This window comes from Mobula hypostoma, chromosome 29, assembly GCF_963921235.1.
Source record: "Mobula hypostoma chromosome 29, sMobHyp1.1, whole genome shotgun sequence".
Taxonomy (NCBI): Eukaryota; Metazoa; Chordata; class Chondrichthyes; order Myliobatiformes; family Myliobatidae; genus Mobula; species Mobula hypostoma.
The window spans coordinates 3581501-3606946 of NC_086125.1; the positions used below are offsets into that span (position 1 = coordinate 3581501).

Below are 25446 nucleotides of genomic sequence, written 5' to 3' on the forward strand. Positions count from 1 at the left end.
CACCCAGGAGAGTATTCTAACTGGTTGCATCACAACCTGGTTAAGGCCCCTGATTTAGGCACTAGTGCTCCAGATTTGAAAAGGCTACAGAAACTATTGGTTACAGCCCAGTCCATCGAAGGCACCTCCACCCCCCACCCCCCCAAACACACCATTCGGTCATATGATTGTAATTGGGCAGTTCAGGGTCATTGGGCCATGTACATAAATAAATAAACAAATAAACAAACAGATCGACAGATAAATAGATAACACATAGATAGATAGAACTCTCCAATAAGTAGTAAGGCAATCCACACCTGTATACAAGTCCTGGACAGTTTTACTTATTGAAGAGTTTGATTTATCTCAGAAATGAAATGAAGTGACAAGTAATATTTGAACCACACAAGTATCAGGCTAAAAAAACAACTCTCCGGATGAGAGACCAACCACCTACTTTTGACATTCAGCATCAATACCATTACTTAGTTGACCCACCAGCAACACCCTAGTAGTCACCATTGACAGGAGACTTAAGTGCACGACAGAGTAGAGTGTTTCCAAGAGCAGGCAGAAGATTGAAGAGTTAACTTCATGTAACATATGGTATCTAAGTGGGGACTGACAGACTAGATGCTAAGAGGATGCTTCCCATTATGGGATAATCTAGAACTAGATGGCATAATTTTAAAGTGTGATGTTTCCCATCTAAGATGAGGAAAAAGAAAGAATTCTTTTAAGGAGAAATTGGAAGTTACTTAGCCTAGAGTATAGCTGAGTGTTAGAACCGGAAAGGCATTGATGGGATTGCGGGATAATGAAATGGATTGAGTATAGAATGTGCAAATGGATGACTGGTGGCCAGTATGAATTCAATGGGCTGAAGGGCCTGTTTCTATGCTGCATGACTATATATCCCATTGAGCTGTGGATGCTGAGTCTTTGAACATTTCCACAGTTGGGCTCTTGGAAGGTTAAAGGTAATGGGGTTACAGGCAGGGAATTGTTGAAACCATGGTCAGATAAGCTGTGGTGGAGCAGTGTTGAGAGGCTGTTTGGTCCTCTCATCCCCTATTACCATTGGTCTTAGATTCTTAATGCTCACAGCCATTATCAAAGAGATTTCCATACAAAGGTTGATGTCAGGAGTGTGATAGAACGCTCAGACAAGCTGCTCCAACGACCCTCAAGAGCCTCAGCACATCTCAGGAGAAAGCAATTCACTTGCAATGGCCAGTTCTTTCATCAATTTAATCATTCCCTCCCTCCAGCATTTACAGTCTTTCCCACCCCATTACAGTATGTCCCACCTACAAAATGTCCTGCAGTTACTCAGCCAGGCCACTCTGGATGCACCTCACAAGCCCATGACCTCTACCACCAAGAAAGTCATCACCTACAGGTTCTACTCGAGCTTGCAGACAACCCTGCCTTGGGAATATATCCCTGTTCCTTCATTGTTGCTGGGTCAAAATCATAAAAATTGCATATCTGGCAGTGCTCTCAGAACAGTATATCACACAGTACTCTGCTTAGGGTAATTACAAAAAAGTAATAAATGTTGGCCTCACTAGAAGTGTCCAGATGTAGCGAATGACGAAAAGTACAAATCAGAAGGTACAGAAGTTGTCACAGTGAGCACTGGCAAAGGATGGAACCCAAGTGCGGAGGAAAGACTCCCGCATAGAGATGGCAAACAGAGTTTATACACTGGAATTCCAACAGAACCAAGCAACACCGCAAGACAGAATATTCTCCAAACTCAGACCCTGTGGTAAGCACTAAGGAACATCCACTAAAATCAAGCATGTGACTCGGAATCCCTGAGCCAATCAAAATAAATTTAACAAACAAACAATTAAACAACAGCTAACCAATTAAGATGCTCTAGAAATTGTGGAGACCGGCACTCTCCGGCTCCCACACAGGCCCAGAGAGTTCATTACCGTAGTGGTTCAGTCAGAATTCCACTTGCTAAAATTCATCAAAACTTCATACCCATACTCACTTTATACCTACGATTGTATGGCTACGTAGGGGTCCAATGCCATATTTAAGTTTGCTGAAGACACCACTGTCAGTGGTGAAATCAAAGATGGTGATGAATTGACATATAGGAAGAAGGTTGAACATCTGGTTGTCTGGTGCCACAACATGATCTCTTACTCAATGTCAGCAAAATCAAACAGCTAAGTATCAACAACAGGAAGAAGCGTGATGCCCATGAGCCAGTCCTCATTAGGCAATCGTGGGTGCAGGAGGTCAGTATCTTTAATCTCCTGGGCATTATCATGTCAGAGGATCTGTCCTGGGACCAGCACGTAAGTGTCATCACAAAGCATGTATGACAGTGCCTGCATTTTCTTAGAAGTTTGCGTAGATTTGCCATGTTACCAAAAACATTGAGAAACCTCTATAGGTCCATAGTGGGGGATATCCTAACTGACTGTGTCATGGACTGGTGTGGAAATACCCATGCCAAGGAATTAAAATGTCTGCAGAAAGTAGTGGCAACGCCCTTTGCACCACCGAGCACATTTACATCGAGTACTAACACAAGAAAGCAGCATCCATCACCAAGGACTCCCACCATCCAGACCATGCTCTCATCTTGCTACTACCATCAGACAGGAGGTAGAGAAACTTTAGGTCGCGCATCGCTGGGCTCCTGAACCAACATGGCGAACATCACCAAACACAGCTCTGAGCTGATTCTACAACCTACCGATTCATTTTCAGTGGCTCTTTACAACTCATGTTCTCAGAATTATTATTTGCTCAGCTTGTGTATTTTTTCAAAATTGGTTGTTTATGTACGTTCCATCAATGCTTGCAAGAAAGCAGATCTTAGGGCAGTGGAAGGTAATATATATGTTCTTTGAAGACACATTTTTATGACTTTGTCTTTGCCCAAAACTTTGCTGTTTTTCAAAACTTAAATCTTATTGTCCCTCACCATTAATTTATATTATTTTTCTTTACATTGCTGAAATTCAGCTCTTCTGCAGTATACGGATGTCATTTCAAGTTGTAAAATGGCACTATTCTATATGTGTGTCTTGCAACTGTTACGTACCCCGTAACTGGGTTGCCAAACCAGCAGAAATGGATCACTCAGTTGGAGTCTGGAGTACTAGAACTAAGAAAGTTTTATTAAAGAGACAAGCAACACAGTAATCGAAAGGATAATAAATGCAACAATTCAACAATGATAACCACACATGTGCACAGAATTAAGATAACAGCATCAATCAAGCTCTATCGTTGTCTAGGGGTTAAATGACCAATTTCAAAATGACTCAAAGTTCAGTCCAGTTTGTAGTTCAGTTCGCAGTAATCGTTGCCATGGCGATGGACAAGGTGGGGGGAGAGAGACAGAATAGGAACAACTGATCATTCAGAACGGCTTCACTCACAGACCAGCGAGATGGCTCACAAACAGCTTTTGGGCAGGTCCTTGGTGATGTCACCTGAGGTCACCGACTGTGACCCCTCCTCCAGATGCGGTCGATCCTCTGCAGTGAACCCGGCACCCAGGCAAGGGCGGACACACACCGGGTTCCCGCTGATCGTACCTTTCCACCCTTGTCGTTGTCTGGCACTTCTCACCCACTCGTGAGAAGCGCACCGCTTCCAGGGTCTCGTTACCTCGGGTGGCGTGTGTGTCTGTCTTAGCGAACCTGTCCCTTTTTATCCCCCTGCTGGGGTATCGCCTGTCCATCACTTCAAACAGTTCAGGGTTCAAAGGGGGGGAGCCGCTCCAGACAGCTCTTCCTCCCACATCCCTTCATTACACATCTCCAGACGCTGCTCCATTGTTCCTTATCTCTCCTTCCCCTGAGGGCAGGTGGCAGACCAACTGCTGATGCCACTGATGCTAGCCCAGGCCAGCAAACATCTTAATTTTATGTGTATTCTCGTAACACAACACATTGGTGTGACACCGACACTCTCTGCCCACGTCACACCAGGGTATATTTGAAACACAATTTGGCTACGAAAGCCAAGGACGGAGCATAGAAATGCATTACTTTCTGAGCAATGTTACAACCAAGCTGATGTGAGATGATAGGAAATGTGGCTTCCAGTTGCCCAACACTTCACAGGAAAAGGTTTCTGCAAGAAAAGTAATGCAAAGTTTGCCTCCATTGTCAGTTCTCTATAGATTTCAAATTAACTCAAATCATTTATGGAATTCAGAAGCTTGTTAGCGGGAATTGAGACAAAATCCCTGTAGGTGGTCTTCTCCCTGAGGCTCAGAGAAACAAAAGAGCTTTCAACCCTAGAGTCAGAAGACGAACCTGACAAAGCAAAATTCAAAAGGAACTGAAAACGTTTCACAACCTCAAGATGTTCCAAAACAGCCCTACAGCTACCAACCTCCCTCTGAAGTGTAGTTCCTGCTCTGATGGTTGTCCCAGCACCGAGTCTGTGCAGAGTAAGCTCCCACAAACAGCAATTAATATTAAGCAATTACATGCTAGTGCAGTTGACGTAAAATAAATATTGCCCAGAACACTGTGTTCTTCTGCAAAGTTCTATTCATTTATATACACCAGAGGCAGCAGATATTAAAATGGTATGTACTTTAAGTGAGGTTAGGGGATCCCATGCGAGTAAGTTAAGGAGAGAAATGAATTCTCCTCAATGCCCTTGCTATGATTTATCCTTAACTACCAACTTCAAAACATCCTTTGAAAAGTTTGCTACTTATTTTTAAATTCCAAAGAAACTCCAGCAGTTCTAACTGGATTACAAAAGTGTTACAGAAACTTTTCATTCCTCTCCATGGATGCTGCCTGACCTAACGAGTTCCTGCACTGGATTACTAAAGTGTTACGGGTCGTCTTTTTTCGTGCTGCACCCTTCTTCAATGACATAAATAACAGCATCCCTGTGTAAAGGGAACTTAAATGAACAAAACTGTGAGTCACGTCAGTGTATTGAGAAAGCTGCATATCTAGTTTTGGCTGATATTTAGCAGTAGCTCAGCTGTTTCATTGTACATGAGAGCAAAATATTTCAGGTACTGGCACTATACTAACGTAACAACAGATGCTGGAGTTACTCTGAATCTTCAAAGTTCAAAGTAAATTTATCATCAAAGAACATATATATCACCATAAACCACCCTGAGATTTATTTTCTTGTGGGAATTCACAATAAGTATCAAGAAACTCAACAGAATCAATGAAAAACCATACACAATGTGTTTCTGGAACTGAGAGGGCCTGCAATTTCCAAACTGAGATCGATAGAGTGATCCAGCATTTTGCACTCTCCAAGAAGATTCTGGGAAGCAGCGAATGCCAACCTCAAGGTTAAGAAACTACAAGATGGGGCACGAGCTGATGTTTAACTCTATTTCGCCCATTAAAGCTTCCATTATTCACTGATTAAAGCGATGAGAAAGATTGAAACATCAAGGCGAGTGTGGTGGGTGAGTGCCAATGGCCTGCTGACCACTCTGCTGCCAAAGAGGAGCCCTGCGTGGCCATTATCACTGTGCCCAAGGTCTCTCCCTTTCGATAAAGCTGGTGTATTTCACATTACTAATGTCCAACATTCTTACATCCAATATCGTACATGCTTGACTCAGGGCAGATAATCTGAAATGATAGTGCCAAGGAATTTAAAGTGATTGACCCTCTCCATTTCTGATGCCCCGATGAGGACTGGCTCATGGACCTCTGGTTTCCTCCTCCTGAGTTCTTTGGTTTTGCTGACGTTAAGTGAGAGGTTACTTTTATGGCACCATTCAGCCAGGTTTTCCATCTCCCACCGATTCATCACCACTTTGGATGTGGAGGAGGAGGCGAAGATGGCGGCACGACACAGCGCGTGCGGCCTCTCTGGTGAAATGATATCGTATTTGTTAAATAGGGGCCGTGCACAATCCTGATTTGATGGAGACGGACGTGAGGAGCACAGAGGAACATCTGGAGAAATTTCTGAAATGCCTGCTTCACTGCCGCTGCTACTGTGCGATCGAGAATTTCTGGAGGGAAGGCCCCAAATCCTCGGCATTACCTGTTGCTGGCGGCTGGGGATGGGGTCGAGGCGCTCAGCAGAGATGGTGCTCGGTGCTCGGTGTCGGAGGGCTGGTCGGAGGCTCGAGTTTTCGGACGGACTGAGAGTCAGATTGTGGTCGGGTGCTTCCAGGATGCTGCATCGGCAAGTTTGCGGTGCTGGAAGCTCATGGCAGGGAGAGTTTTCTTCCTTCTACCATCTGTGTGAGATGTTGGGTCTTTTGAGAGACTTTGAGACTTTTTTTTACCATGCCCATGGTCTGTTCTTCTATCAAATTACGGTATTGCTTTGCACTGTTGTAACTATATGTTATAATTATGTGGTTTTTGTCAGTTTTTCAGTCTTGGTCTGTCTTGTGTTTCTGTGATATCACACTGGAGGAACATTGTATTATTTCTTAATGCATGCATTACTAAATGACAATAAAAGAGGACTGCGTGTCCTCATAATCTAATCTAATCTAATCTAATTCGGCCAATAACAATGGTGTCATTGGCAAACTTAAATATGGCATTGGAACTATGCTTGACCTCACAGTCTTAGGTACAGTACTCTGCAAAAGTCTTAAGCACCCTAGCTATATAGTATATGTGTCTAAGACTTTTGCACAGTACTGTGTAAAACAGGTAGAGCGGCGGTGGGGGGGGGAGGGGGAGCGAAGCACATAGCCCCTTGTGGTCCACTTGTAATGATGGTGATTGTGCAGGTCAGTCCCATTACTTCACCATAACCAAATTTCATAACCTCCATGAGAGTGTTCATTTATTGCATGCATTCCAGGATTAATTTCTCCATTTTTTGTCAATAGTTTCCAATTGAAGGGTTAATTCAGAACAGAGATGCGAAGAAATTTTTTTAGCCAGAGGGTGGTGAATCAATGGAATTTGTTGGCACGGGCGGCAGTGGAGGCCAAGTCATTGGGTGTATTTAAGGCAGAGATTGATAGGTATCTGAGTAGCCAGGGCATCAAAGGTTATGGTGAGAAGGTGGGGGGAGTGGGACTAAATGGGAGAATGGATCAGCTCATGATAAAATGGCGGAGCAGACTCGATGGGCCGAATGGCTGACTTCTGCTCCTTTGTCTTATGGTCTTATGGTCTAATAATGAAAGAGCACAAGGTTCAGAATTCACATTAAGGTATCGAACTGGTAGTAGACTTTCACGCTGCAACTTATTCCAAGATCCAATGCACACATTTAGTCATTCGAGGAATTATTTTGCATCTGTCCAGGATTCACCAGTGGAATATTTAATCTTCCTCGCAGTCTCTCTTCACCATGGTTAATGGTGAACAGGGAAAAATGCAGGTGCCGTGTACTTGGAATGAGCTGCCAAAGAAATTGGTTGAAGCAGGTACAATAACAACATTTAAAAGAATTTGGATAAGTGATTCGGAAGATTTAGAAGGATATGGACCAATATGGGAAAATGGAACTGGCTTTTACTGAGCACCTTGGTCAGCATGGATAAGTTGGGCTAAAGGGCCTGATTCCATGCTTTATTACTCTATGACTCCATAGCAGCTGGCCCATGTCGGTGAAAATATGCAACGGTTTCAATGAACTGGGTCCAGCATGATCCACACCAATGCAACCAAACTTCAGCATGCACGCCCAGGATTTACAATAGACCTCAAGTTTTGCCACTCATCGGAGGAAGCAGACACGAACCACACTTCCACTGAAAACTGAGACCAACATTACCAAACTCCTGAAGCGTCTGATTTCGTGTTGTATCCTCTGCAGTGGCATCTGATGCAGGAAGGTGACCCACTGGAAGACATATATAGAAGAGAAGACATCCATTGAAAGATTATAAAGCTTACACCGTTGATCTGCACTGGGCCAATTGCTTTATCTTGTGATTCCGATGGAACACAAAATCTGATTTAATCCTTCCATCTAAGAAGAATTATTGTGGGCCTTAAATACTTCCCTCAGTCACTGCATTCCAATTTTTCCTTGATCTTTCTCTATCCTCCCATTCTTTACAATGATCCTCAAGAACTTATTCAACACTCCAGCAAATCCAAGGCCTATGTACATCTACTCCTCTCCCATCTGTAGATAATTCTCAGAATGTTATTGGCAATGGCATAGGGATTGGTTTGTTACTGTCACCTGTACCAGGATACAATGGAAAGCTTAAATCATTATACACTGCCTTGAGCTAGAAGAAGGTAAAACAGTAACAGTGCAGAATAAATTGTAAAAGCTACCAAAAGAGTGCAGGCACTCTTAACGATAAGGTGCAAGGTCATAACAGGGCAGACTGTGAAGGCAAGAGCCCATCATATTGTACAAGAGGTCCATTCAATGGTGGGATGAAAGCTACCTTGGGCTTGATGGTACATACATTCAGGCTTTTGGTAGGTTGATCAGACGTCACAATTTGTTATGAGCCATGGAGTTTGGTCAGAACTCAAAGTTCAAAGTACCAAATCATGGATACTATATACAACCATGGATTGGCAACAGTTATCCACGGACCACTTTAGTCAAATGATTAAGTAGTTTATTGAACCAAATAAGTGTCGGGGATGTGGGAGAGATTTTTTCATCAAATTCCAATGTGAGGTTTATAACTGATCTGGTTAATTGCAGCTGATTTGGACCCAAACAATAACAGATTCAGGATCCAAGAATGATGCGGACAGAGGGAGACCATTCGGCCCACCATGACTGTAACAGCTGATATCCTACTACGCTACATTCTCATTCCCAGAAACAGGCCTGGTCTTCCAGGATTCCCTGCAATAAGCTAGACAAACAGTTTCCTGAATTAAACAGCACATCGCACTGGACACAGCATTGAAGATGCTAATGATTATAAAGGAGATTCATGGCCATTGGTTTAGCCGGCAAAAAGGAAGTGGTTACCGTACGGAATGATTCTACTTAATTTAATATTTTTAATTTTTGTTGGAGTTATAGTTACAGCACGACAGCAGGCTCTTTGGTCCTTTGAGACTGCAATAACAATCAGCCACCCATTTACACTAAATCCTGACTCTTCATTCTCCCCATATTCTCACCAAATCACCCCTGTCCAAATCCTAACACTCAAAGGCAATTCATAGTGTCCATATAACCTGTCTTTGGGATGTGGATGAAACCCAAGCATCCAAAGGAAACCTACACAGTCACAGAGAGAACATGCAAACACCACACAGACAGCATCTGAGGTCAGAATTGAACCCCAGTAGCTGGAGTTGTGAGACAGCGTCTCTATTTGCTGTACCATCGTGCTACGTAATTTCATGAACATGTTATTCTTGATTTGCTTAAGTTATAAAAATGATTTTTTTTAACTAAAATATCTCATGCTTGGCAAACCTTGGGTTTGGTTCATTTAATTGAAAGCTAAAGGAACTGCAGATTTTGGAAATCTGGGGTGAAAACAGAACTTGTTGGGAACACTGATCATGTTGTGTAGCATCTGTGGAGAGAGACAGAGAGCCAAGGTTTCAGGTGAAAAACATTTAAGTCTGCTAATGTTTCCAGCCCTTGCTGATTTTGTTTACAGTACATATATGATTATGGTTTTGTTAATTTGATTAATCTCACTTCCTTTACTTTCATCCCAGTAGCCCCGTAACCATTTTCTTGTGAACACTCACCGAAGCTCCTCTCTAACATTATGAGTCAAACTGTTTACTCTTCTTCTCGAGACTGCATGACTCCAACATTCTAAAAGATGCAACTGATGGGTTTGCTCTGCCAGGGGCTGACATGCACTAATGGGCTGAATGGCCTTCTGTCTATGTGTGGTAATTAAGTGAACATATTCCATAAAAGAGTACAGCACACAAACAGGCCCTCTGGCCCACAATGTTGAGCTGAACCAGCTAAAAAGTAAATTTTAAAAATATTCCCTCCTACCTACGCAATCTCCATATCCCTCCATCTTCCTTGCATCCATGTGCCTATCCAAATGTCTCTTAAAAGCCTGTAATGTATTTGCCTTTACCACCATATCAGGCAGTACATTCCAGGCATCCTCTACTCTCCGAGTAAAAAACTTACCCCTCACATTCCCCCTGAACCTACCCCCCATCACCTTCAATGCATGCCCTGTCATATTAGACATTTCAATCCTGGGAAAAAGATATTCTCTGTCCAGTCTATCGATGCCCGTAAAATTGTAAAACCCACTATCAGATCTACAGCTCCAGAGAAAACACCCAAGTTTATCCAGCTGTTGTACTGAGTGCTTTAAATCGGTTTACTTAGCAGGTTGGAAGCTGAGGGGCACCTTGCTAGAAATATATAAAATTCTGAGAGGCCTAGACAGAGTAGATAGCTCGAGTCACTTTCCCAGGGTGGAGTTGTCAGCCTTGAGATTTATCAGGTGCATTTTTTACACACAGAGTGGAACGCACTGCTAGGTGAGCTGATGGAAACAGGTACAACAGCAATATTTAAGAGTCATTAAGACTGAGACGTGAGCAGGCAGGGAATGAGAGAGTATGGGCCATGTGCAGGAGGATGGGATCGAACAATTTAAGGGTCGGGAAGGCCTAATCCTGTGCTGTACTACTTCTTGTCTATATTATCATTTATTGTTTATTATTATTATTTGCTTTGTATTTGCACTGTTTGTCTTTTTTCCCCCAATAGTTGCTTGTCAGTCTTTGTGAGCAATTTTTCATTTTTTCCATTATATTTCGTTGTTCTACTGTGAATGCCTGCAAGGAAATGAAACTCAAGCTGGTGCACGGTGACATATACATACGTTGATAATAAATTTACTTTGAACTTTGAATGCACTGTTCTACGTTTGATGCTCAGTGGACGCATCTCTCCTAACTTGCTCCCTGTGAGCTCTTCATAACTCCCTATGCCCCTGTTGGTGCTCCTGTTGAAGCCTGGCTGCTCTTGGAAGAACAGCCTCAGCCTCTCCAGGCTTGCCATGTTAATTAGAGTCCCTTACCCCAGGGTCGTTTGAGTAAAGTTCCGTAGTCCCTCTCCAAGATCTTCCTCAAGTGCTCTTCTGAGGCCCAACCAGAGTTTTGTGAATATGGAACATGGAATGGTATGGTACAGGGATGGGACTTTCTGCCCATCATACCTGTACCAAACCTGATATCAAGTTAAACTAAGTCCATATCTCTCCAGTCCCTGCATGCTCATATAACTACCTAACAATCTGCTAAAGACCACTGTCATATCTGTTTCTACAGAAGACGGGTAACGCCCATAATGTTTGACTACTGGGGGAATCAAGGACTGTGCAGTTAGTACGAGAGAGCTGCATTGAAACATAACGTCAGCCATGATCTTATTTGGTGATAGCACAGGTAAAAGGGGCAGAATGGCTTACCCCAGCTAGACCACTTGCCGAGATTTCTTGGGTCATGTGTATAGTAGTAGAAAAAGGGATCCACATGTGTTCCAGTAAAATTGCTGACCTCCAAGTGGACCATAACCTTGTGGTAGGGTTTGGAGGTTTGCGTGCCTCAATGACCCAGAGGGCTATGTTGGTTGGAGGCAGGGCTTCATGCTTTGGTCCTTGGTAGGATCACCCATGCCAAACAGGTCAAAGGGTAGAGGCCAGACTGAGTAATCCACCTGTCCTCTAGGTTGGGGGTTTAGCTCAGGTCAAACAAAAATGTTACGGAAACAGCAATGGAGAATCATTCTACATCTTAGTGTGATGGTATTCCTGAGACTCCGCCTGGGACTTGCATGACTGACAGTAGTGAAAGCCAAGAGGAAGCTATTGACACGATGAAGGAAGCCCCGAACACTGCCAGCAGCATAATAGGCGGTAAGTAAAATTGCCAATAAAGTGTGCCCAATAATATATTGTGACTATCTACAATGCACTAGATTTTATCTACATTATCTTGAAAGGAATTTCCCATTAGGGCAAAGAATAATGATTAGTTGAAAATAAGCATTTCATTAACATGGCAAAACTTCTACTAAAGATTACTCCTTGACACATGTGACTCAACCCATAGCTTGTTTGGCTGCAAAATGGAAAGTTATGAGTTCAAGTCCTACCCTGTGATGAAACCAGTGAAATTCACATCAGAGTAATACAGCTAACAACTTAATCACGAAACTGTGGTCCTCTCTAATCTCTCAAGCGCTTTGCAGTCTCCGAGGATGTTCCATGAGGCGTGCGGCCTCGAGTGCAAGAGGCCTGGAGACGAGCTGCGAGCCCATGATTAACTCCATTTCTCACCAATCTCACGGGTTAGGATGCCAAGGAAGTTTGAAGTTATTGAGGTGAGTGCAGCAGGTGGGGGGTGTTCAGCACCATCTATCAGCCTCTTGTTCACTGCTGCCCGAGTCTCTCTTTCTCTCTCTCTTTCCCTCTTACTCACTACTCCAGGAGGTAGGCCCCTGCATTCAAACGCTCTCTTTCTTCCTCTCTCTCTGTCTGCTGTTGGAGGATGATACTGAGTTCTGGGTCTTGAGCCAGAACTTGTTTTGGGTTAATCAATGCTGTCTGGGGATTGGACTCTGTAGTCCATGTTATGATTTTTTTTTTCTGGTTTTTGTTGATACCTTTTTTTCGCTATTTTGGGTGATTTTGAATCAGGGCAGCCTGCAGATAGCAAATGCTGAGCTGAACTGAATATGCCTGGACCCTTTCAATTTTGTGTTTTATATTCTGTGTTTTTGCTGCCAGTTGCGCAATTTGTTTTTTTTTTGTGTGTGTGGGAGAAGATTGATGTCTTCTCTGAACAGATTCCATGGTTTTCTTTCATTCATGGCTGTCTGTGGGGAAGATGGATGTCAGGATTGTACACTGTGTACATACTTTGAATCTTTGAAGTGGATATAACTATCTTCTGCAGTTATAAAAGACCCATGTCCCTTCAGCTATACATCACTCTAACACTGGTGTTATAGCCTCTCTCACAATCAGGATAGGGATGGGGAACGTACAGTACAGTTTTCATCCCGTTTTGCTTCAGTGACAACACCCCAAAAGCTTTTCATAAATTCACTGCAAGGTGCTCTGAACTCACCTATAATGACCAATGACATAATGAAACTCCAAGTCATTCAAATACCAGTATGCAAATCATAAACTATTAGACGATGCAGAGATACAACGGTAAACCACCAAGCTTTCCAAATCTTCCATCTGCCTACAGTATCTCATCCGTTCATTGCCTCATCAGCGTTCACCCATTAATCAAAGGTTGTATAGGAAACCAAATGGTTCCTGAGAAAATCACCCTGTAAAATAAACCAATTAAAAATATTTTCATGCTTGTGTCCGAATAAAAGAACAGGAGTTTGGTGATGACATAAGCTCAGTTCTCTTAAATATTTCATGTGGTGTGGAGAGGCCAGTGGTTACTGTCAAACCCCAGATGCCTTTGAGAGGATAGTAGTGAGTTACCTTCTTGAACCATTACTGCCCTTCTGATGAAGGTGATCCCTCTGTTTGGCTATGGAGGGAATTCCATGAGTTTTATCCAGCTACAGGGAAAAGTTTCCAAATCAGGATGGTATGGAGGGAAACCTAAAGGTGATGGCATTCAGAACACCCTTCTCCTCTAGAGGTTAGTGGAGTCGTGGGTTAGAGAAGAGCAAAACTTGTTTCTGGATATCAGACAGTCTATGCCAAGGACCTTGACAGGTTTTCAGGCGATTTTCAACAATGTACAGATGGCATGTGAGCAAAGGCAAGCTACAGTCATGAAAAGAAGAGAACATTATTTCAAAGCTTTTTTTTCATGTTAACAGCTGAATAAAACCAACCACCAAAGGAAGCAAATGTTCTGCCAGTGCCTGCTGTGTTGGTCAGAAGATTCAGAAGAGTTGGAAGCAGGTTGTCTCTTACCTTGTTGTCTCCCACAGAATAACCAACGCTTCATCCCCATTGTGCTGCCTCCCTTGGAAACTCCAGTGTCTTTGGACTGCTGCTGTCACTGATACAGGGCACAGGAGGTAGTGTCTCACAAGTGCCCTTCCAGCACCGCGCTTCTCTCTCTGAAGTCTGTCAGTTTCCTGCAGAGTAGCAGCTCCAACACTACGCAACCTCTCGCACCACAGAGTGGTGCGACAATTTTGTTTGTGTCGACAACACCCATCCCCTCCGGTCAGGTGATCTCCACAGTTTGATTCAGAGGAAATATTTCAGCCCCAAACCTCATCAATTTTCTATCAGCATTTCTTCCTGTCAGCAGAAACAAACCTTGCAGAGAATAAAATTCCCCTTGATTCTTAGAGATCATTTCATCGTCCTACATTCACAGCAGATTTTCAAAATCATTTCCCAAAGAGCTTAATGAACAAATCACGTAACACTGGAGTTTATTGCTCCAGTATTAGACTTTCCCCAAACTTTTATCCTTCTCAAGTTCCGCCAGTTGAATTTACAGGATTCACTGCCCCTTAACGCAGCACATTCCAGATGCCAGCAAAGTGTCCAATTCAAAGAAAACGTCATATCGCCATATATGACAAGAGATTGTCATTTCTGGAATCTGGAGCAACACACAAAGCACTGGAGGGACTCAGTGGGTGTCTGTACAGACAAGGGGACTTGACTCAAACATTGATTGTCCATTTGGCTCCATAGATGCTACCTGACCCGTTGGGATCTTCCAGCACTTTGTTAGATATTCTGTTTCCTCTTTTGTTCCATGTTCTGTAGTCAACCATCCTGCCAGTGGGAATAGTTTGTTTTTAGCAAACCTATTTATAATTTTGAATACTATCTTTGACTTTCTTCCCTGGTGTTCTTTTCTTCTGCTCTGAGAGACCGTCCATACGGTCTCTGGGAAAGTTGTTGAGGGACAAGGGAAGTCATTCATCTCCCTCAGCTCTTTGAAAAGCCTACATAGGGTAGACATAGAGAGGATGTTTCCAATGGTGAGACAGTCTAGGACCAGAGGTCACAGCCTCAGAATACAATGATGTCCTTTTGGAACATAGATGAAGAGCAATTTCTTTAGCTAATGGGTAGTGAATCTGTGGAATTCATTGTCACAGATGGCTGTGTAGGCCAAGTCATTGGGTATATTTAAAGTGAAGGTTGAGTAAGCTCTTAATTAATAAGGGCATCAAAGTTTATGGGGAGAACACAAGAGAATGGGGTTGAGAGATAATAAATCAGCCATGACATTAAAATCACTCTCAGATATTAAGTTACAGTTGGTGTCATATAACTCATCACTTACTGATGAGAGTTTCGAACATCAACCACTCTGTAGAACCACTTATTCATCTCACTCCCGTAAATCCCTCCATATAGTTCAGCCCTAGTTGATTTCAGAGTTCACGTACCCAGCTGCAAAGGCTCCAGGTACAACAGTCGACCTGCTTCAGTGACAATACAATCTCAAGCCTAGGCACATTCTGATGGGCATCAGCATAGCACATCAAGCAACCAGAGATACATATTGCATCAATACAGACAACAAAAATCCACCAATGGACCATCTGGAGATTGTGTTATTGAAAAAAAGAATGTCAATTCTTATTTTTTGAATACTATGAGTAAAACTAAGCCCACTGTACAAGAGAGATAATTATTGAAGAGGTGGAAGGAATTGTCATCAATGTCCCTGGTCCCAAGTCCATTCCAATTTGTCAGCTGCACAAATGCATGTTAACTTGCGCAATGTTTAAATCTACTCACATCTCCTCAGAAAATGAAGCAATCCATCACTCGGTAAATGTCTACGTCATGGTCAATTTATTACCGAAGTACATATGTATGTGTCACCATACACTACCCCAAGATTCATTTCTTGCAAGCATTCACAGGAAAATAAAGAAATACAATGGAATTGATGAAAATCTATATACAAATAAAGACTGACAAACAACCAATATTCAAAAGAAGATAAATTATGCAAATAAAACATATATTATTATATACTGTATGAATTATATTTATTTCTATCAGGTTCCTGCCAGGAGCTGACACAGACTCAATGGGCTGAGTGGCCTTCTGCATGTGGTAAGTAAGTAAACATTCTCTGTGTTATTCTATTGTTTTGTTAAGCGCTTTAAATGATATTAATAATACCCTGAACTTTTCCCACCATCTACAAGTCAAGCCAAGAGCATAATAGAATATTGTCCATATATCTGGACAGGTGCATATCCAATATTTAGAAAGTTCAGAACCACCCGGGACAAAACAGTCAATATAATTGACACATAATCCAACAAGCAACACATTTCTCCTCACCAGTAGCTGCAGTGTATGTGTGAGTAAATGCACTGCAGGTATGCAGCCGGTCAATTTAACAGCACCTTCCAATTTCTACAACACTGGACAAGACCAACCGGTGTATGAAGACACCTCCTCCTGCACTTTGCCCTGACTTGGAAATAAATCGCTGTTCCATCATCGGCACCAGGTCCAAATCCTGGAACTCCCTACCCAAGAGCACTGTGGGAGTGCCTTCTCCAGAGGGGCAGCAGTGGTTCAAGAAGGCATCACACCACTGCCATTACAAGGGCATTTAGGATTGGCCAATGAATGCAGGCCTTGCCAATTACACCCACATCCCGTTCACAATAAAACAGTAAGTGAACAGAGTGGAAACATTGATGTCTGTTATAAACCCACAGACTTTCACAGCTAGCTGTAGATAGCTCGTCCCACCGTGTTACTTGTAAAAACGACATCCCCTTCTCTCGATTCCTCCATCACTGCTGCATCTGCCCTCAGGATGAGGCTTTTCATTCCAGAATGAAGGAGATGTCCTCCTTTTTCAAAGAAAGGGGCTTCCTTTCCTCTGCCATCAATGCCACCCTCAAGCGCATCACTTCCATTTCACACATGTCTGCTCTTAACCCATCCCCCTGCCACTCTACCAGGGATACGGATCCTCTTGTCCTCACCTACCACCCCACCAGCCTCTGGGTCCAGCACATAATTCTCCGGAACTTGGGATCTTGTCATTCCCATTCCGATATGTCAATCCATGGCCTCCTCTACTGTCACGATGAGGCCACACTCAGGTCAGAAGAACAACACCTTGTATTCCATCTGGGTAGTCTCCAACCCGATAGCATGAATATCAATTTCTTGAACTTCCAGTAATGCCCCTCACCACCTCTCCTTCACCATGCCCGATCCCCTTTTCCCTTTCTCACCTTATCTCCCTGCCCGCCCATTGCCTCCCTCTGGTCCTCCACCCCCATTTTCTTTCTTCCATGGCCTTCAGTCTTCTCCTATCAGACTCCCCCTTCTCCAGCCCTGTATGTCTTTCACCAATCAACTTCCCAGCTCTTTATGTCATCCCTCCCCCTCCCGGTTTCACCAATCACCTTGTGTTTCTCTCTCCACTCCCCCAACTTTTAAATCTACTCCTCATCTTTTTTTCTCCAGTCCTGCCAAAAGGTCTTGACCCAATACGTCGACTGTACTTTCTTCCATAGATATTGCCTGGCCTGCTGAGTTCCTCCAGCATTTTGTGTGTTGAAGTGAACAGAGGTAACTGTTTCCTGTCTCTTGCAGTCTTTGCATTCCAAAGAACATGAATCATTTCCTGTTCACCACCTCTGCCTTCTCTAATCTCTCCCATCAAGCCATTTAGAAATTGGAACATCAGACCCATGATCACATCTGCCTGAGACCAGTCAAAGACCAATCACTGTTCCTGGAATTCAGCTAGGCAAGCTCCCAGCGGCATCCCACTCAGATCCCTCCAATCATCAGGGGCTCATCGCCAACCCTGGTGGTTGAGGTAGCACAACCACGAAAGAAAAGATGAAAAAGATTAGCTTTATTTGCCACAAGTACATCGAAACATTTAGTGAAATGTGTGGTTCCACTACATATTCAAATATATTATATTTGCTCCAGTTTCCTCCCACAGTCCAAAAGCGTGCAGGTTGGTAGGTTAGTTGGTCATTGTAAATTATTCCTTGATTAGGCTATAGTTAAATATGGTTTGCCTGTTGGCGTGGCTTCGAGCTGTTCTCTGCCGCATTTCAATAATAAATAAATAAATAAATAAATAAATACTCATCTCACTTTATTCTCTCTTCATTTCCTTCCAGCACATTCCCAAATTCTACCACTCACCCTAATTACCAGTGGCAGCTTATAGGTCAATTAAGTGGGAGGAAACCAAAGCTCCCAGTGGAACCCCACATGGTAATACAGAGTACGTGTAAACTCCACATAGAAAGCACGGGAGGTCAGGATTGAACTCGGATCACAGGTGGTATACCAGTGGCTCTACCATGGGGCCTGCATGTGATTCAATATCAATGGTTCCTGACTACCCTCTGAACATGGACCACAGACACTTTATTCTGAATGAAGAATAACACTGGACAACAAAGATTTTGCTTCCCGAATACCTTTAGGTGTATCTTATGAATCTTGGGCTACTGATCATGAAAATTACCATGAAATTTCCCTATCAAGCACCTTTTTAAAATAAACTTATGTTTATTATTTCAATTCATAATTCAAGTCAATTAAAATGTTGCCTACAATGTAAGCTGGAAAGTTTCCTATCTTGTCCAGGCATGCTTGGGTGGTGTGGCTGCTGCATGGCAGGACAGGTTTTAGTAATAATTATTGGGTCAGGACTGTAAGGATGGAATTTGCTATCACCAGGCACAAAAATTTCTATGAAGGATTTTGATATTTGAGACAGATGCTTCCCAGAATAACTGATGCTGGGATTAAGGAAAGCATTTTTGTTGGTCCACAAATCAAACAGGTCATCAATGACAGGCAATTTGACGAATTCCTAGTGGGGCCGGAGAAAATCACATGGAAGGCATTCAAGAAAGTTGTTGAAAATTTTCTCGGCATCTACAGAACACCAAACTATTTTGTACGTGCAACTAGTTGAAAGCATGCTTCCAACATCTAAAACCATGAAATGCAACATGTCACTAAAGATTCATTTTCTGCATTCCCATTTAGACTTCTTCCCTGCAAATCTTGGTGCTGTTAGTGATAAGCATGGTGAAAGGTGTCACCAGGACATTGCTGTCATGGAGAAAAGATACCAGGGCAACTGGAATCCATCAGTGCTGGTGAATTATTGTTGGACACTTAAGCAAGAAGCCTCAGCCACTGAGTACAAATGAAAATCATTAACAAAATATTTTTAACTGAGTTGAACTATTGCAAAGCATCAGCACCATTATGCAATTAAACACATTATATTCAATAAAAGTTAATTTGCTGTTTCTCCAAACTCCTACGTGATACAAGTAGTCTGAAATTATATTTGTGTTCGTCTTCAAACAGTCTATCATAAACAGAACAAAATTCTGAGGAAGCAACACTTTTGAAAAAATTTGTTGTCCAGCGTAATTATCAATATGTAGTAGATTCAGAGGATGTTCAAAATTAATTAAAAGAAAATCTCCCACTCACATGCTAAGATGTTTCTCCAGAAATCCCGGCTGGATCTATTTAGTGTGGCTTATATTCATGGCTGTCTTAGATTTGGTCTTGCACCTTAGTGGAAACATCTCACGCCATCATAACCCTGACAACTTTGAGCATGTCACTCTTCTTTTCCCCAATTAGGATTTCTTTTCACAATGAAAGCAAGCTGATAGAAACCTATTGGTTCTACGTCTCAAAGCAACCATCTGCTGGACAAATTACAAACTGCAAGTTCTCTCTCTCCTTCCCTTCCTCCCACCTCCACTCAACCCTCTCTCTGTCTTCCTTCTTCTCCACTGCTCTCTCTTCTTCCCTCTCTCACCCTCCCTCTTTCTCCCTCTCTTTCTCTCCCTCCCTATCCCTCTGTCTCTCTCTCTCCCTCCCTCTCCCCCTCCCCTTCTCATCCGTAACATAATGTAAATGATTGTTTGATGGTCAATGTGGACCCAGCATAATGAAGGGCCTGTTTCCCTGGTGAATGCACTTTGACCTTTATGAATCCATGTAAACTATAGCACCATTTTATCCTCTCTGGTAAATGCAAAAATTCCCCTAACTCCAATTCCAGGGGGAAAAAAAAACAGGGAAGTCGTTATCATTAACAAACAGGAGAAAATCTGCAGATGCTGGAAATCCAAGCAACACACACAAAATGCTGGAGGAACTCAACAGGCCAGGCAGCAGTCGTTAACAGGAAGTTGTTAGCATTTTCTGGCTCAATATGTAGCTTTCAGTTGACCAGGCTGACTATTGACACGTTGCTTATTTGGGATCTTGCTCTGTGCAAATAGGTTGCCTTGTTGCCTAAGTTTTAAACTCTACTGGACAAATTAGATTCTACGTAACTTGTTAAGGCACAGAAGGAAGCCATCGGCCCATCGCAATATGTATCAACTCTTTGGACAAACAATTCTATTCATTCCACCCCTTCATCTAGTAAAGGTTTTCTTGTCTTTCGAATATTGATACAATTCCCTTTTGAAACTTCCGTTTGAATCTGCTTCCAGCCAGCCTTTCAGACCACGAACATCGGTTTGTGAAGAAACCACCAGCTTCAGGAACAGTTATTACCCTGCAACCATAAGACCATAAGATATTGGAGCAGAATTAGGCCATTCGGCCCATCAAGTCTATTTGCCATTTTATCATGGCTGATCCAATTTTCCTCTCAGCTCCAACCTCCTGCCTTCTACCTGCATCCCTTCGTGCCCTGACCAATCAAGAATCTATCAATCTCTGCCTTAAATATACATTTTTTAAAAAGCCTCCACAGCTGCTTGTGGCCAAGAATTGCACAGATTCACCACTCTCTGGCTAAAAAAATTCCTTCTCATCTCTGTTCTAAAAGGACGCCCCTCTACTCTGAGGCTGTCTTTTGGTCTTTGACTCTTTCACCACAGGAAACATCCTCTCCACATACACCACATTAAATCCTTTCTCCATTTCATGGATTTCAATGTGGTCACCCCTCATTCTTCTAAATCCCAGTCAATAGAGGCCCAGAACCAACAAATGCTCTTCATATGACTATCCATTCAATCCTGGAATCATTTCCGTGAACCTCCTTTGAACCCTCTCCAGTTTCAGCACATCCTTTCTAAGATAAGGGGCCCAAACCTGTTCACAATACTCTAAGTGAGGTCTCACCAGTGCTTTATAAAGTCTCAAAACACTACATCCTTGCTTTTATATTCCAGACATCCTTGCTTCTAGACAACTTCTGAACCAACATGGATAGCTTCACTCACCTCAACTCTGAACTGATTCCTCAGCCTACAAACTCACTTTCTAGGATGCTACAACTTAATTTCTTGGTGCTTTTTTTGTTTGCAAAAGTTGTCTTCTTTTGCACAATGGTTAATTGTTAGTCTGTATTTTTTATTTTCCTGTAAATGCCTGCAAGAAAATAGTAGTATATGATGACATACATTGTACATAGCTTGATAATAAATTTACTTTGGCTTTGACTTTGACTTGACATGACTCTTCTATGTCCTTGGGTTGTTTCAATAATTACCTTACATTTGTTTTCTCTGAATGCAGATCTCTAGTCAAAGGAACCAGTTCCTCCTCATACACCAGAATGATAGAAACATACAGGACTGGAAAAGCCCTTTACCCACCACATCTAAACCATAAACCAGGTACTTATTTACACTAACGCCATACACCAGCACTTGGTCCACACTCTTCTAAGCCCTAGCAATTTAGGCAGAACCAGGATCAGGTTGATTATCACCGACAAATGTCATGAAATTTGCTGTTTTGCAGCAAAAATACTATAAGCTACAATAAGAAATACATAGAAAAACAAGTAGTGCAAAAAGAGAGCAAACTGGTGAAGAGGTGTTGATAGTTCATTGGCCATTCAGAAATCTGACGGTGGAGTTCATTGGCCATTCAGAAATCCGACGGTGGAGTTCATTGGCCATTCAGAATCCAAAGGTGGAGTTCATTGGCCATTCAGAAATCTGACGATGGAGTTCATTGGCCATTCAGAATCCAAAGGTGGAGTTCATTGGCCATTCAGAAATCCGACGGTGGAGTTCATTGGCCATTCAGAAATCTGACGGTGGAGTCCATTGGCCATTCAGAAATAAGATGGTTGAGTCCATTGGCCATTCAGAAATAAGATGGTTGAGTCCATTGGCCATTCAGAAATCTGATGGTGGAGTTCATTGGCCATTCAGAAATCCGACGGTGGAGTTCATTGGCCATTCAGAAATCCAATGGTGGAGGGGAAGAAGCTCGACTGTTGATTAAGCATTAACCTGTACTACACAGGCAAAATCTGCCTTACTGAAACTGCAGCTCAAATATAATGTAATTTATTTCCTTGACTTAATTAAAATTTAAGAATAGATTACAAATTTTTCTTTAAAATTTCTTATTTATTGTTTTAGACAGATTTCAAATTTGCAAATTTGCATCATGTAATTATAGAACGAAGAACAGAAGTGAAGTTTCATATGTACAGAATAGATGTTGGCTGAAGTATAGACTATTTACGTCCAACAGCAGGAGAAAAATAAAGTACTTATATTTACATAGACAATTCAGCTGAGTTAAAATCTGAAATGTAACCAGAAAATATTGTACTGGAAACACTCAGCAGGTCAGACAATGTCAGTGGAAATAAAATCAAAGGTAATATTTCAAGTATGAATTGTCGAGTATGCCCCTTCAGGCTCTGTACCTCCTCCCTGATGGCAGTAATGGGAAAAGGGCAATGCCTGGGTGCTGGCAGTCTTTAATGACGCATGATGTCTTACTGCGCCATCACGTTTTGAAGATGTCTTCAGTGGTGTGGAGGCTAGTGCTCATGATGAAGCTGGCTAAGTTTACAACCCTCTGCAGCTTTTTCTGATCCTCTGCATCGGTGCCTCCATACCAGACATGTCTAGATGAGACTATCTTCATTCACCACCCACTCTGACAGCATGTTCCAGGTTCCAACCACACCTTGATGAAACAGTTCCTCCTTAGATCCATTCTAAACCTTTTACCCATTACCCTAAATCCCTGCTCTTTAGCTTTTGATAATGCTAATGAGAAGATTTAGTTACTTCCGCTGTGGAGCCTCTGCTGATATCCAGCAATAATTTTATACTCTCAGTTAAGTCTCTCCTTCACCTTCTCTGCTCTAAGGGGTACAACACCAGCTTTTCAAGTTCTTCATGTACTGGTGCTACTGTGCATTTAATATGTCAGTAATATTGAGTAATTTTGTATATATATTGACTGATTAAACATTCTTGTTTGTTTAAATAATTAATTATGGGTTATATGAAAAAATACATTAATTGCATACATCATCATGCTACCAGATGATATGTTCACGCCTCACTTAAAGTAAACTCGAAGCCAGACCTCACATTCCCATACTCTCGTGTCTTCCTTTGAATTCATTTAATGCTTTGAAGTTACTAATCATAACAGGGTGCCTTATCCATATGGACATTGACTACAGTTTCTCTACAGCCTTGAATTTCTTCTTCTGTGTGTGTGTGTGTATGAGAATACGGCTGTGTCTGTGAGTGTGGAGTCTGTGTCTGATTCTTTTTGTGTGTGTGTCTGAGAGAGACTGTCCGTCTGTGGTGTGTGTGAGTATGTGACTGTATGGTTTTGTATGTACAGTATGTGTGTCTGTGTATTGTACGAGAGTTTGGTTGTGTGTGTGCATGGTTGTGACTCTGTGTGTGTGTGTGTGTGTGTGTGTGTGTGTATGATTGTGACTCTCTGTCTGTGTGTGTGCACCTGTGTGTACTAGTATGTACGTGTGCAGATGGATAGGTATGTGTGTGCGCACAGCATCTTTGATCATGTGTAACAGATTTCAGAATGTTGGTGCCATTTCATTTTTATATTTATGGGTTAGTTCAGACCACTCTGCTCACCTTCAGACAGGTCACTTTCTCTCAGACCCCACTCCCCATTTCCACTCTCAGTTCCAACTGCCCATCTCTATATACATCCTGATGACATAGGATGCCATTTCATTCCACCGGCTCACAGAATCATCCCATTCTCCACTAATGTTCCTTAAAACCTATTCTCCCCTCATTCTCCAGCTCTGCCCAAAGTCTACCACTCACCCACACACTATCGGTAGTTGAGAATGCCAAATAACATACCAGCCTGGGACTTGGGAGACAATTGGAGCACCCAGGTGCAACTCCACATAGACAATAGCAGAGATCAGGACTGAACTCAGTTTGCTGGAGCTGAGTTTAGAAATCTACCTCAAATAGACTAGCAAACTCAATATCTCATTCATTGCCTTTACCTTACTCTTGAAACATCCTTATGTCATGAGAACACACACAAAATGCTGGAGGAACTCAGCAGGTCAGGCAGCATCTATGGAAAAGAAAAACAGCTGATGTTTCGGACCGAGACCTTCAATCATGCTGCCTGGCCTGCTGAGTTCCTCCAGCTCTTGTGTGTGTTGCTTGGATTTCCAACATCTGCAGATTTTCTCATCCTTAAATCAGGCCTTTGTTAGTAATGCAGTAATGCACCATGAAAATAATGGACATTGAGGACATCTTCAAAAGGTGGTGCTTGAAGAAGATGGCATCCATTATTAAGGACTCTCTTTCTTCTCATTGCTATCCTTGGGAAGGAGGTACAGGAGCCTAAAGACACACATTAAGCATTTCAGGAACAGCTTCTTCCGTGAACCCATGAAGACTACCTCATTATTCCTCTTTTGCAAGATTTATTGTGTTGTTTTTTTTATTTTTTTTATTTTAACTTATGTGTTTTTTATATCTTGCATTGTACTGGTGAAACAAAGTCAACAAATTTCGAGACATCTGTCAATGATTCTGACCTGATTCAGATTCCAATCCCAATTCCTGCCCTAATGGCAAAACTAACTAAAGGCAAGCAGAGGCATTTAAAACCGAAAATCTTGCAGCTGTTGTCAGAATTGCACCATTCTGGTCTTATTCTTCCCGTTTTGTTGGGCTTGTAACGCCACAGAGCTCACCGCAGAAAGTTGAGTCATACAATTGCAAGACTTTGTATTACATAATCAGGATTCAGTAAGACCTGCACATACTCTGTGACTGAGAAAGTTCAAAGTTCAAAGTAAAGTACGTATACGTCACCATGTACAACCCTGAGATTCATTTTCTTTCAGGCATTCACAGTAGAACAAATAAATACAATGGAATCAATGAAAAACTGCACACAGATGAAGAATGACAAATTTACAGTTTGTCTTCTCTTGCTCGTCAGTTGTTGTCAATCTCTGTGTACCATTTTTCATTGATTCCATTGTATTTATTTGTTACAAGCATACATACATACATAAATAAGCAAACAAACAAATAAACAAATAATACTGAAACACAAGCTGCAGAGACCTTGGAAGTGAGTCCATAGGTTGAGGAATCAGTTCATTGTTGAGGTAAGTGAAATTATCCACGACAGTGAGGATAGGAATAGAATAAAGTGGCAGATAAAATGTATGGCTGAAGAATTGGAGCAGGGGGCAGGGATTCCACTTCTGGATCACTGGGACCACTTCTGCAGCAGGTGGGACATGTACAAAAGGGATGGGTCGCACTTAAATT

The 25446-nt window shown here is 42.3% G+C and overlaps 1 protein-coding gene across 3 annotated transcripts in view; it reads right to left on the minus strand.

Annotated features, from left to right (window-relative positions):
- Positions 1-25446, minus strand: part of LOC134339312 (ras GTPase-activating protein nGAP-like) — a 133155-nt gene that overhangs the window by 58110 nt on the left and 49599 nt on the right. The window contains exon 1 of one of the 3 annotated variants that reach the window (XM_063035707.1): positions 13823-14005. The exons of the other annotated variants lie outside the window; for them this stretch is intronic. Coding sequence (XP_062891777.1) covers positions 13823-13862 — 40 coding nt within the window. The 5' untranslated portion in view covers positions 13863-14005. Of the gene's footprint in view, positions 1-13822; positions 14006-25446 lie in introns of those variants that run through there. 3 annotated transcript variants of the gene reach the window in all.